The 13,731-nt window shown below is 39.4% G+C and overlaps 1 protein-coding gene across 6 annotated transcripts in view; it reads left to right on the top strand.

Moving 5' to 3' along the window:
- The window catches only part of SMARCA2 (SWI/SNF related, matrix associated, actin dependent regulator of chromatin, subfamily a, member 2), a 180,466-nt gene that overhangs the window by 63,810 nt on the left and 102,925 nt on the right, over positions 1-13,731 (top strand). For all 6 annotated transcript variants that reach the window (XM_037798281.1, XM_037798282.1, XM_037798283.1 and 3 more), the window contains 5 exons: positions 98-164; positions 836-946; positions 3,575-3,817; positions 5,226-5,339; positions 12,928-13,035. In XM_037798281.1, coding sequence (XP_037654209.1) covers positions 98-164; positions 836-946; positions 3,575-3,817; positions 5,226-5,339; positions 12,928-13,035 — 643 coding nt within the window. The remainder of the gene's footprint in view (positions 1-97; positions 165-835; positions 947-3,574; positions 3,818-5,225; positions 5,340-12,927; positions 13,036-13,731) is intronic.

The following is a 13,731-nucleotide window of genomic DNA, read 5'->3' on the forward strand; positions in this document are numbered from 1 at the left end:
TTTTCCACATGAGGCCTGAAAATGAATAAGAATATTTTTTTAACCACCGATTTTTATACAAATGTTTTTTTCTGTTTTTTTTTTTGTTGTTCTATAGGACTCTCTCTAACTGGACATACGAATTTGACAAATGGGCTCCTTCTGTGGTGAAAATTTCTTACAAGGTTTGGAATGCTGTATTTATGTATAAATGTAGAAAAGCAAAAAATAGCCCATACTTTCTTCATTCCATATGCACATCTGTGGACTGTATTCGGCTGTAAAGTTTTGTCATGTACATCATGCACTAAACAGTGAGAGTTAATCATCCCAAGAAGATTACTGTAATAAACCATAATTACTTTCAGATAGTGAAATGCAGAAGAAAATTGTTAATTATCACATTGCAAGGTTTCTGATGAGAGCAATACAAATGACAAATATTGCACATTCTGTGTGCCTCTGACTGGTTCACTGTCGGCTGCTGCCGTGCCGACTGTTCCTGCAAAGTCAGGCAATTACCGAGGCGCCCGGGCTGCCTGCTGTATTCTCTCCCATAGACATGGAGCCTTTCAGCGGAGCAGCGGGTTCCCTACTACCACAAGGGCACTGTAATTTCCTTTTCTCTCTTTCCCTCCCTGGGTCCTCATTGGGAAAGCCTCTCTATAAGGTTCTGAAAAGTGTCAAGAGGCTTGTGATGTAGATAAGCACTTTCTTCATAGATAATGGGTCTGTATGTGATAATGCACATAGGCACACTCCTCAGTCACGTGTTTGTGCTCCATTAAGCTGTGAAAAGGGAGAAGAACCCATGCTTACTTCCCTTGGGTAATAGGTACATTTTCTTTCCATTCAGGGTACGCCTGCCATGCGTCGCTCCCTTGTCCCCCAGCTACGGAGCGGCAAATTCAATGTCCTCTTGACGACTTATGAGTACATTATCAAAGACAAGCACATTCTTGCAAAGGTATGTTTTTTTAAAAAACATCCTTTCATCTCTAATTATGGGCCATCATGCTGAGGTATAAAGTATTTCCCAAATTATGTTCACTAGTGTAATTTGATGGTTAGATGGCTTGTCTCTTTCTCTCTTTTTTTTCCCCCAAAGAGTCAGATATAATTTGGTTATGGGCTTTAATTGGATGTGTGTTATATGATTTTTTGTTGCGTGTGCTTGATCCTGGGATGCTTACCTGTCTTCTCAGAGTTAGTGGGTTTGCATCTTTAAAAAAAAAAATCACCTGGGTGCCTTCTGCAATCCTTTTCCCTCCAACAGCCCTGAACGAGCTTGTGAAAGAAATAATTGTTTTTGTTGCCCTGGGTTATTGTCAGTAGCGTAACTTCATTTCCCTTGTGCTTTGTTTCTCTACAGACAAGTAGGCACCTCTCCATATGGTCTCCTCCATGTGAACATTTATCTGAGCTGCAGCTTTTGTGCTTTCCCAGTTTTAGGTCTTTCCTGGTAAAATAACGGGCTCCTATTTTTCAGCATTACTTAGGGCTATTTCAGGAATTACTTACTTGGAGCTGAGAAAGAGTTCTTTTCTCTCTGAGACCTATACGTAATTTGTATGTCTTAAGTTATCCTTTAGCTACAAAATAGGATTTTGTTTCTATTTGTATGGCCTTATTTCCTAACATATTTATATAGAATGATGGGAGTAGTTTGTTTCTGGGAGCAAATATGAAAACTTAATTTTTTTTGGTAATTTCTTCTGCCTCGTGGTGTTCAGAAAGCACTATAATCTGAAACTAAGTTATAGCCAGAATTTAACAGAATCCCTATTTCTGGGGTCTATCCCTGCATTAAACCTTTGCTCTGGGAACTGAGACATCCCCTCACGGCACAGGAAGTAACAGAAAGGAAATGTGTTCCCAGGGGAGGTTTAATAATTGAGATGGCACTGGCGACAACACTGTGCTCCTAGTGCTTGTAGTCAGAGATGAATTTGGCAGTGTCAAAAATGACATGTTTTCAATATTACTATAAGAATGTGTTTGTACACTTGAGACCTTCTTAAAAAAAAACTCATAGCATGTCTTCTGCATATGTATTTCAAAATTCATCGGAGATGCCTGGTAACGAGATCCGTTCCTTTTATTTGTTACTGGAGAAATGGAGCTATAGAAAGGGGAAGTAATTTTTCCTTTGTGCAAGACCTAATTAGTAGTGGACCCAACAGCAAAATCAAAGGCCTCTGATTCCTTGTGTATTATTTCGTAAGCTAAATCAGGCAGCAAAATAGATTTAGAACAATTGTTGAAATACATTTCCTGCCAGTCTCTTTGTATGCTGTTGGTTAAACTTGGGGCAGTTGATTGTGCAATTTTTAGCTATTCTTGAACTCTTTCCTTAGAGGTGAGGAGGAGGAGGAAAACAAAAGTTTTGCTAAAATTTCTTTAGCTTGTATGTCCCAGCCTGACTAATGATTTCCCTTCTTTCCCCCTGGCTTTATTGGTGCTTCTAATGAGGAAGGTGGGGACTGTATAGAGTACTTCGCTCGTCTCCCTCCTCTTTCTAGGAGCTTTGCAGTGGGATCAGGGGACATCTGATCACCAGATGCTATTCTTGGCCATTGCAGCAGTTTTGTAGGGAACACATGGCTTCGTGGAACATTCCTCATTGTTCTCACTTTAGGAAATTGGGAACAGTGATCTTGAAGAGGGCTGATGGGTGTGGTATGAAAGGAAGGGACTGGGTGTAGCCTTAGCAAGTAGGATCGTGTCATATGGGCAGTCTTGACCTTTTAAGTGATTATCATGTTGGGGAGTACAGTTGTATTTTAATTCTGCTGTTTTGGCATGAATGGAGGAATGCTATTTTCACATTGCCCTCTCTGCCAGTGACTATAGCCTTTCACTTTAGATATCTTACATCAAGAGTCCCAGATCCAAATTTCCACAGGCCTGGCAGGTAAGACATATGTGTGAACTGAGAGAGCCCAGTGTTGCCAGATCTTGTTTTTTAAAGAAGCTGGATGTCCAGATTTTTATGTGAAATATTCCAACTTTTAAATGTTAGCAACTAATTCAAAGTTAAGAACAACAACACTGAGCCAAGGCTTAAAGCTTGTAGTCAGTCAATGTAAAAAGAAGGCGTGAAGCCCAGAGGATCATAGATATCTGCTATTGCCATCTTGGAAAAACCAGTCATTAACGTCTGCTTCAAATGGAGAGCTGTATTCTCTACTTACATGTACAGAGGTAGCATGACCGTAACACCTGGGGTAGCTGTCACGGTGTAGTGTGGGGAACAGTGGATGGGGAGATAACGAGAACTAGTTCCAGCCCTGCTGTTGATGAGCAGTGCTGGAACCATTTTGTTCTGAGCCTAAGTTGCCTTGTTTGTAAAGGGTGGTTTGGAATCACCTGGCCCCTAAGGAACATTTTTGCTTTAACATTCCGTTACTAAAGGGTGTTATCTATCAGGCATGGGAAAGGGACTGTTTGTTGAGGTTCTTTCATCTTAAGGAATATCACACTGTATCATGTGCCGAGTGTGGGTTCTTTGGTTTTCCACATCACCAGCTGCCTACTGGGAGTCATTGTGTTTGCTGTCGCTTGCCCCATGTTGGTCCTTCCTCTTGTGTTACAGATTCGGTGGAAATACATGATAGTGGACGAAGGCCACCGGATGAAGAATCACCACTGCAAGCTGACGCAGGTCTTGAACACTCACTACGTGGCCCCGAGGAGGATCCTCTTGACTGGGACCCCACTGCAGAATAAGCTTCCTGAACTGTGGGCCCTCCTCAACTTCCTGCTCCCCACAATCTTTAAGAGTTGCAGCACATTTGAACAGTGGTTTAATGCTCCATTTGCCATGACTGGAGAAAGGGTGCGGTCTAACTTCTGTTTTTTCCGTTCCATGACAATGAAATGAAATGTCTGGGCCTAAAGCAGAGAATCTTAGAGCCCCCAAAAACCTCTCTAGGTGTTTATGGTGTCGCTTCCTTTAGGAGCTGATTGGTCAGGGCCCATGTTCTCATCTCAGGGTTTTTTCTCCCTCCCAAGGAAAAGGATTTAGTGATGCGTGGGGTGTCCTAACCCCTCTGTATTTTTGTCAACATGTAAACCAGGCCTCCAGAGAATGTTCCAGACTGGTGAGTGAGCATAACTAATGAGTCACAGGGAAGATGGACGTGGAGATGTTTGTTGAATTTATTTAATCAGTCCCATCCAGCCAACTGAACACAAACCTTAAAAACAAATATTTCCTTGCTATAAATCGGGGCAGCTCTTTAAAATATTTCCAACTAAAAAGTTTTTGTGTAAAACATAACTGGTTGACATTAATTTTCTGTACACTTTTTCAGATTTTAGTATGAGCTCTGGTTTTCTGTGTTTATAAATACTCCTCAAATCCTAGTGTAGCCATTTCAGATTTCTTATTAGTATCCCTTTCGTTTCTTCAACTGGCTTCTCTTCGAGCCATTTATGAAAGGAAGACGTGGGCCATTGCAAGAAAAGAAACGGGTACATGTCATTTTGATTAGTGGTTTCCTAAGTCCGGGAATGAAAAGCCACGGCAGAATGCTTTAGGAAAATTTATGTTTGAACTACTTACTCCTCTAATTTTTGAGATATTGTAGAGGTACATTTGCCATTTGTCAGTAATTAACTGGGTTTAAGCAGTGTCACACTACTCTGCCCCAGAAGGGTTAATAGAAGAAGGTGAGAGAGAAAGCAAAGGATTTTATACATATGAGTAAACTTGAACAAAATGAGGCCAAAGAAAAGGAAGAGACTGAATATAGAGATGCACCAGCATACACTGGATCTACCCTTGTTCTTCCTCTTTTCTTGATCAAGGCCTTGTTTTTTTCAGTCTGTTTCTAAAGCTGAGAAAACCTAAGTTAAGCCTAAATTTATGCTTCAACTTTAAGTGAGAACACATTAACTGTTGCCCGTTTTCTCCTTTCTGTCCCATTCTTCCATCATCCTTTAATTGCAATCCTATCTTGTAACATTCTGGGCTGTTAACACTACTTATTTAAAACTGGTGGCTTCTGGGACCATTTTCTGCAGAACTTGGCATCAAGTCAAAGACTCCCATAGAGGCCATTTTATTACCAGCCTGTAGGCAGGTGGGAAAAGAATCCTATGATGTAAATGACAGGTAGAAACCCGGCCTTAATACAGGTAAAATTTCAATCATGTATTGAAACTAATAATGTATGTATAACACATTTAATACATGAAACATCCTTTTAAAAAAATCACATTCATCTAAGATTCTCTTGTAGGTGGACTTAAATGAAGAAGAAACTATATTGATCATCAGGCGTCTACATAAGGTGCTGAGACCGTTTTTACTGAGAAGGCTGAAGAAAGAAGTTGAATCCCAGCTTCCAGAAAAAGTATGTGGCAAATTCCAAAGTTGTGGGTTTTTTTCCTGTGAGGTACCTGCGCCTGATATTGTGTTTCTAAAGCAGTTGCATTTTAATTATAGTGACCTTGGAAATCATCTTAAGTTTGATAGAATTAGAAGATTTTGTGTAGAGAGAGAAATGTGAAAAGTTCACATTTTTCAGCCAGTTTCCAAAAGCTCTTTAGGACAGATTTGATAAAATTACCACATTCATTGAGTCTCATTACGTTTTAACTTGTTTTTTTTTTCTTCTCCTTAATAACTAACCGGGTTGAATAATTCTTGGCTGCAGGCACCAAATAAGGATTTGGTTTTGAGGCTTGCATCATTGTTGAAGTGCACAGTAAACATTTGCCAGGTTTCCTGAATGCTGATCAAATATTTGATGCTTGTGATGTCACAGTTCTGATAGTAAGTGAAAAATAGAGTTCCTGCAAATTACAAGCACATGGTCTAATTATTCTGGGACATGGTTTTAGTCCTGCACCATAAAAACTTAAGTTCCTGTGGACATTTTATGTGAATATTTTTCAGATTGCTTTTTGGCAACTGAGTGTTCAACACTTGAGAATGTTTTTCAAGCCCTTAGCTCTCTGTTTTTTTATTGGATTTGAGTATTAGTTTTAATGTTTCTAATCATATTTGGAACCATGCACTTTTGAGGTCCAAGTTTCATTCTTTTAAAAATGGATTGTTTGGCATTGTATGTACTCTTTGTTGCACAAGATACTTTGATATGAGTTTCTTTTTAAATGAGCCAGTTCTGCAATGTTTTATTTTGCATCATTGTGTTTTTCTGTGTAACAACTCAAATTTTGGACAGATTGATTCTTCTTGTTCATTTCTAAATGGGAGTTGGCAAGATAGTGTACAAAATGGATCCCTTTGAGAGGAAATTTTATTCCCTGATCCCCTACTCGTTAACAGTTGGAAAAGAAAGAAAAATAAAAATGAGTGAGAGCCTACATATTTAAAGATGAGCCCTATTTTTCCCCCCTCCTGAATGCCTCTTGAGGATTGAATGTTTTTGATATTTTTTTTGACTTCCTGTGGTCTTGGCCTCTTTGAGTAACACCCTTTCTGTTCAATATGGAGTTTAGTCAACTGAAAAGATAAATTGGTGAGTTCTAGTGGTATGGGGTGCCTTTAGCTACTTCCCAGTGCACTGTTACTGTAATACCCTGCAAATTATAAAGAAGAAATGTAAGGGATTTTAATTGTCCCATACTTCCTTTCTTTATACTTCCTTTTTTTTCCTTTAAAGGAAATAGAAAATGAAAAGTATTTTGTTTTTTCCACAAAACTTTTAAATCTGGTTTACTTATGTCCAGGACTCACCAATAGAGATAGATTTTTTTTAAAAAACATGTTACGAGTTGAAATTGTGTCCTATCTTAAGAAAATCCAATATACAAACTTCCACATTTTTGTGCATAAAAATTATGAGGTGATTGGTTATGTCTTTGCTTTACTAAAATATTTATCTCATGGTTCCTTCTACAAGAGAGTTTCCTGAGTACCCTTGAAGGATGATAAACTTTAAAAAATGTATTTGCCCTTCAGTTGTAAAGAGCATGACTCTGGCTCTTGTACACTTGTACTCTTTTATGCCCAGAGGGATATAAAATACCCCATATGTGGAATTACCTGTGGAGGCAACTTGGAAGAGTGGAAAACATGGGTCTCCCTGTTAAATGGGCGTGGGTCCCAGCCGCATCCTCTGTCTCATATTCACTATATTCACTACTTGAACGTGGGCAAGTCACGTAACTCAGATGGATCTCAGTGTTCCCATCGGAGAACTGAAAGATAAATATCTGCCTCGTAGAACTGCTCAGAGTGCTGGGCCGGCCACATGGGAAGCACACAGTTAGTGATAGCCACTGCCACCATCATCCTTATTTCCTACTTGTGTTGCTGTTTCTGTTATTAATTGAACTTCCCTATTCATTCAAGTTCTTTCTCACTGCTCTCTTGTCCTTGTACTTTCTACAGCCCTCCCACATCTCTCTACCCATAAACCTCTCAAGATGTGTGTACTAATCACTTTGTGTGTAATTTTGTTGATGTTCATTCTTTACTTCTCTGCCTTATTCATATTTATGTGGGGAAAATCGGTCATTTAAGTTTCAGCCTTTTGGGTGAGGAGGTTTCTTCTGCTACCCTCTGCTTATAGCCACAAGCAATGTGTATGTCCTAACTGAGCATGTACTAAAAATCCAAAAAGGAATTATGCCCAATGGCAGGAAAAACTAAACTGGACCAGAACAATAATTTTTATCTATTTTCATGAAAAATAATCATTTGGAGAATTTTTCAAAAATTTTTAATTTTTAATGTAAATACAGTAAAATTCACTTTTTGGTGCACAGTTCAGGTTTTGACAAATGCATAGAGTCTTGTTAACCACCCCCCCAATCAAATTACAGAACAATTCTATCACCACCACCCCCAAAATTTCCTGGTGCTACCACTCCTTGGTCAAACCCTTCCTCCACCCTTAACCTCTTACAACTACTAATCTGTTCTCCCTCCCAAAAGCTTTGCCTTTTCCAGATGCCACATAAATGGAATTAGACAATATATAACTTTTTGAGTCTGGTTTCTTCTTTCACTCAGCATAATGCATGTGAGATTCATCCAAGTTGTTGCATATCTCAATAATTGAATCATTTTTGTCTCTGAATAGTATTCAGTTATATGGATGCACCACAGTTTATCCCATTTAGTTGAGAGACATTGGGTTGTTTCTGATTTTTGACAGTCATGAACAAAAGGTGCTAAAAACGTTCGTCTATAGGTTTTTGTGTGAACATGGGTTTTCATTTCACTTGAATAAATACTACAAGTGTGATTGCTTGGCCATATGGTAAATGTATACATAACTTTATAAGAAACTTCCAAATTGTTTTTGAAGCTGTCTGAACCATTTTGTGATCCACCAGCAATGTATGAGAGTTCTAGTTCTTCCACATTCTTGTCAGCACTTTATATTGTCTGTTTTTTAATTTTTTTTGGCCATTTTAATAGGTGTGTTGTAAATTAAGTATATTGTATGATATAAATTCAATATATTATACAACTTTAAATATTGTAATTTTAATTTGCATTTCCCTAATGTCTAATGAGGTTAAGCATCTTTGCATGTGCTTGTTTGCCATCCATATATCTTCTTGGGTAAAGTGCGGTTCACATCTTTTGCCCTACTTTTTATTGGGTTGTTCATTTTCTTATTGTTGAATTTTGAGATAGAAAAACTCTTAAAAATACAAAATATCAGCCCCAGTAAGTCTGAATGGATACACCTTGAGTGATGTCAGAAATCTGTACCTCCTCAGGTGAACCTAAAGCAGGTATATATGGTCCACACTTTGATAAATGCAGCTCTACTGCATAGAAAAATTAATTTTAATATTAGTTTAAAATTACTTTAATGAAACAACTAATGAGGAAAGGAAATATAATGTGCCCCCCCACCCCACCACCACCAACAACCTGCTGACATATAATCCCTTCCTTATTCATGGGAAAGAATGCCAATTCATAGAAAAAGGGATTATATAAAAATAGTTTATTTAAAATAAAAATTGGCTTTTAAATTATGCTCCCATTTGGGGTTGTCTGTCCTGACTCTCCCTTTTGTTAATTCAGATCATTAAGAAACAACTCTACTTGCAATAGTTGTACATATTTTGACTTCTAAATATGATAAAATATGTATACAATGTTTTAGGTTAACTAGAGCTTAACCTACCTGAAAGTGATCCTGATTTTGATATAATTCATATAAAACAACAAAAAAGCTTTGTTTAGATGGGCAACTTGTATATTCACTGTATAAAAGTTTGGAATGTTTGATTTTATTAATCAGTACTTTATTCTTCTCCAGTGCCACAGAGTCTGGAACCTGGGGCTTTCATAAATTGAATCTTATTATTTAAGAATCTCAGTTCACAAAGTGCTAGTACTCCACACACAGTAGTCTAGGTTCATTGCTCTAATGATACATCTTTATGAAGGAGAAACTATAAGTGAATAAGAGTATCCAAGCAAAAGCTATGAATAAAGCTTGAATACTTCTACAGGACTATATGAGAAGAGATTCTGAGCCAATATAATCGCCTGCTTTGGCTCCTTGGAGGGGCCCAAGGTGATCATTTATCAACATAAGAATTCTCAGGAGACAATTATGTACCTGAGGTTGTGCCTCAGTTTTACAATTTGAACAAAATAGCTGCAGTGGCTCTCACAAGCCTAACTTGTTGGGAGGATCCATCATTCCCATGAAGGAGTCACAAATTCCCTTTCCTACAGCCCTGGCATATTTTGAGGAACTTTCATAATTATGCACTCATCAGGTGCCATCACATTTTGTGGGTGGGGTTGGGGGTGAATTCAGACTCCATAGAGCCTCAGATGTTGTCATTATTATAGAAAACTCTCACCTCCTCACTGCCGGCCTGTGTGTCTTTCTCAACACATGGCCTGTTCTGTGCACTGTCCTGCACGCAGGCTGGGGCGGGAGGAGCCTGAGCCGTGGCAGGAATGGGAGGATTGGAGGTGCAGTCACACCGAACTGTGGTGCGATGGGGAAAGGCAGCGGCACACAAACCATCAGAGTGCAGTCTCTGGGCACGCATGCGCTTTGGAGCTGGGCCTTCAGCGCGCCAGCGGGGTGTGTGTGCTTACTAGCGATCCTTGGGGTTCGGAAAGAAGATATTAAAAGCTTCCGTTTTTATTTATTTTTCTCTTAGAAAAAATAAGCTTTGTTGATATTTAACATGCAGATGAACACCAGTGCCCCAGTTGGTATCTATGTCCCAAGTCAGTGATGTGCCCAGAGTAGACTGGGTAAGCTATCCCGCGAGGAAGCTCCACCACCCTGAGGACCTAACGGTTCATTCACCCTCACTGCCTGGTTCCTTCACCTCCTGCCTGTTGTGAGGCATTGAGACTTACCTGTTCTCAGATCAGTGGATTTAGGATCTGATTTTAACTCAGCTAGCCCCCACAGCCCTCAGAGTGCACAGAGGAATTGCAGGTTGAAGACAATGTTAATAATGCAACAATGTAATACAATATAATGCATAGGAGAACAATGGGGAAAAGGCAGCCCCAACTCATCTATTCCTAGTGTGGGTTTTCATCAGCTACATTATAAGGCAATCTAGCTGGGATTGGCGCCCCAAAACAAGATATTATCAGATTGGCTACTTGAAATAAGGATCTAAATCACCTGCCTTTAACATTGAACCATGCCCTAAAAGTAACATGTATCTTGAGGCATTACTATTTAGTGCATGCATATAATTCATAAATGAATATATAGGCATGTATTGGGAAGATGTGCTTTAACCTGACTCCTTGTTAAGGGAATGGCATTAAAAAATGTTTAGAGATCACTTTTTTTTAAGGAAATGAAAGGGAAAATCGACTTGGGCTGATATATTGCTTGGAGAGGACCTTAAAAGGAGTCCTCAAGGTCTGGTAGTTTCAGGGAGCATATGTAAAAAGTAGATATGAAGCTTAGGACAGTGCTTTTGATCATGAGCATCAAAACCAGCTACTGTTACCCCTGATCATGGGACAAAGGAGGCTTAGGGTGACTTACCCTTCCAAGAGGGGCTGTCAGGTCCTGGAGATGAGCTCACCTCTCTGCTGTCTCGACCTCTTTGACAGTGTTTGATTGTTATCTCCATGATGCTCATCATTCACGAGTCCTGCTTCCCCAAATTCTTCACCTCCCATCCTTAGCCTTAGCCAACTGAGGAGCAGGGGGTTGAAGTTTCTGTCTCAAATTCTGTATCTGCTGCCCCATGATGCACTTAAAAGTAAGCATCAGTCATCTCTTCCACATTCGAGGAAGTGTGATCAAGCTGGTCTGCAGACTTAAAGGGGATGAATTGAATGTGTCACAGCAAAAGCAGGAGGCCCAGTCCAGGGTGAACAGGAAGGCAGAACTGGAAAGCCTGAACTCTCCTGGGTCATCTTTCACATAGAGCAAAAAGAGCAAACTCGGTTTCAAATCCTCATTGCACCACTTAACCATGTTAAGTTAAGCTTTATCATTCGGGGCAGTTGTTAACCTCTCTGACTCTTGGATTCCTTAGCTATAAAATGGAGAGACCACATGTAACTATTTCATAAAGCTCATGTGTGGATTAAATGAGAGAAGGCAAGTAAAGCACTTTGCATGGTACCTGGTACGTAGATAGAAAAAGCTCAATCATATTAGCTCTTGTTGTCATTTGTATCATTATATTTGTTGAAGGATGAAATTGTTGAACATTTTTCTCACCATTATCAAATTTCACTGAGACTTAATCATTCTTGAAAAAGTAGACATGCTGTAAAAATATAACATGACCAGGTATCTAAAACAAAAAGCCTTTATAAAGTTCATCCTTATTTATTAATTTCTTTATCTTCCCAGAGCAAGAAGGTTGTTAAAAACTAAAGCAAGTTTTTGCTAGGTCAGCTGCTTTCCTTACCTGTTATGTAAAACAGCAAGCCTTTCTCTAATCTGTGCATCAAAACGAGTGACAAAAGACTGTTAATTGTGTTGCTAAAGCAGCAGTTGAATGAATATTCAACTTCTCCTTATCTGTGACCCCCTCTTCCTGGCCCTTAGAGCTGAAAATAACCTGATCATTTTTAATCAATCTGTTAAACATTAGGCAGCTTGCTGATTACTTTTAATCACATGCTACAGATTTCTAGATGCGAATCTGACGTTAATGATGAAAATCGCACATTTGTATTCTTGGGGTTGTTTTTAATAAAGAAAAACAATAATAGGAAATAATCAAGGCAGATTTTATGATTTAGAGTGTGACAGAAGCATTGCAGGTGTGTGATAACCCATAGGCAGGTGAATTTCCTTTAACTCTTTTCAGTTGGATTTTTGCAGTATTTCAGCTGGAAGCACACAAAGCCTTGTCCTCCTTTAGATGGTCAGAAAATTGCATCCAAATGTGGATTAATTCCTCTCCTGTACCTGTTGTCCTGACTAGATTGTATACTCTCAACTCTTGAAAACAGAGGATAATGATACTCAACCTAGGGCTGTTGTAAATTTTATTTGAGGACTAGTATTGGAGGTAGTAGCCGCATATGACCATTTCAAAAATTTTTACAAAGAAAATCATAGGATGTTGGCCATGTATTGTTTTTCCTAAAACCATTCTTTTTATATGAAAGGGGGTATAGTTGAGAAGCAGAGGAAATAATGAAAATATACTGATCAGCTTGGAATTTAACAAATTGGCAAGCCACTTTCTCAGATATGGAACAAGATAAGAAATTTCAGAAAACATGACCAGAACCTCCGTTACCTACAACCTTTTGAAGGTTCCCACCATCATAATGGTAATCTTTAACAATGATGCCATCTTCTCCTCCACCCCCTACTGCCTCCCACTCCGTGAATCCAAGAAGGGGGAAAAGATACCTTCAGGTTCCAGGAATGGCACTCATTTCCTTAAAGCAAAAACACCAGCAACCATATCTCACCCATCTTCTTGGAACAGCTGCTTTGCTGTCCTGCTCTTGCCTACTTACTGTTCTCTTTTCCACAGGTTGAGTATGTGATCAAGTGTGACATGTCAGCCCTGCAGAAGATTCTGTATCGCCATATGCAAGCCAAGGGGATCCTCCTCACAGACGGTTCTGAGAAAGATAAGAAGGTACGCTGGGGACGATGATGAAACTCAAGGCACCATGACGTGCCTGCTCATGGCAGAGACATTGGCAATTCCCAGGGAGCATCCCTGCTAATGCTAACTGGTTAGAGTAAATTACTGGGCCTTTTCCAGGGCTATTGTAGCTTCCAAAAGAAATCTCTTAACCTCTTAACGGCATTGGTGCATTGGTGGGAGAAGGGTGTGGGGGTGGAGAAAGAAGTAGTATTTTCATATCACCAAAATAATGAGCTCTGCTCGTGTTCAACTCTACAGTAAATATATTCCACCTGAGTGTGGGGTGGCATTTAGAAGATTCTAAAATCCGGTGTTACTCCCTGGGCATCTGTTCTGTGTTTCTGACTTCCCAGAATTCTGGGGAATAGACAGTCATGTCACAAAGCCATCTGTATTATTTAGGGTTCTCTAGGGAAACAGAATCAATGAGAGGTATCTATGACTATAAAATTATAAAAGTGACTCATGCAACTGTGGGTATGCACGAGTCCAAATTCTGTAGGGCAGTCAGCAAACTGTCAACTCCAAGGAAGATGTCCAATGAACTCCTCAGGAAACAAACCGGCAACTTCAACGAACTCCTCAGGAAATGCTTCACTGGGCAGCCGAAGAAGTGAAGGTCCTCCATCTGTCTCGCTTATAAGTTGTCAACTGATTAATTGGATTAAATCCAGCCAATTGCAT

The sequence above is a fragment of the Choloepus didactylus genome, chromosome 10 (assembly GCF_015220235.1).
Source record: "Choloepus didactylus isolate mChoDid1 chromosome 10, mChoDid1.pri, whole genome shotgun sequence".
Taxonomy (NCBI): domain Eukaryota; kingdom Metazoa; phylum Chordata; class Mammalia; order Pilosa; family Megalonychidae; genus Choloepus; species Choloepus didactylus.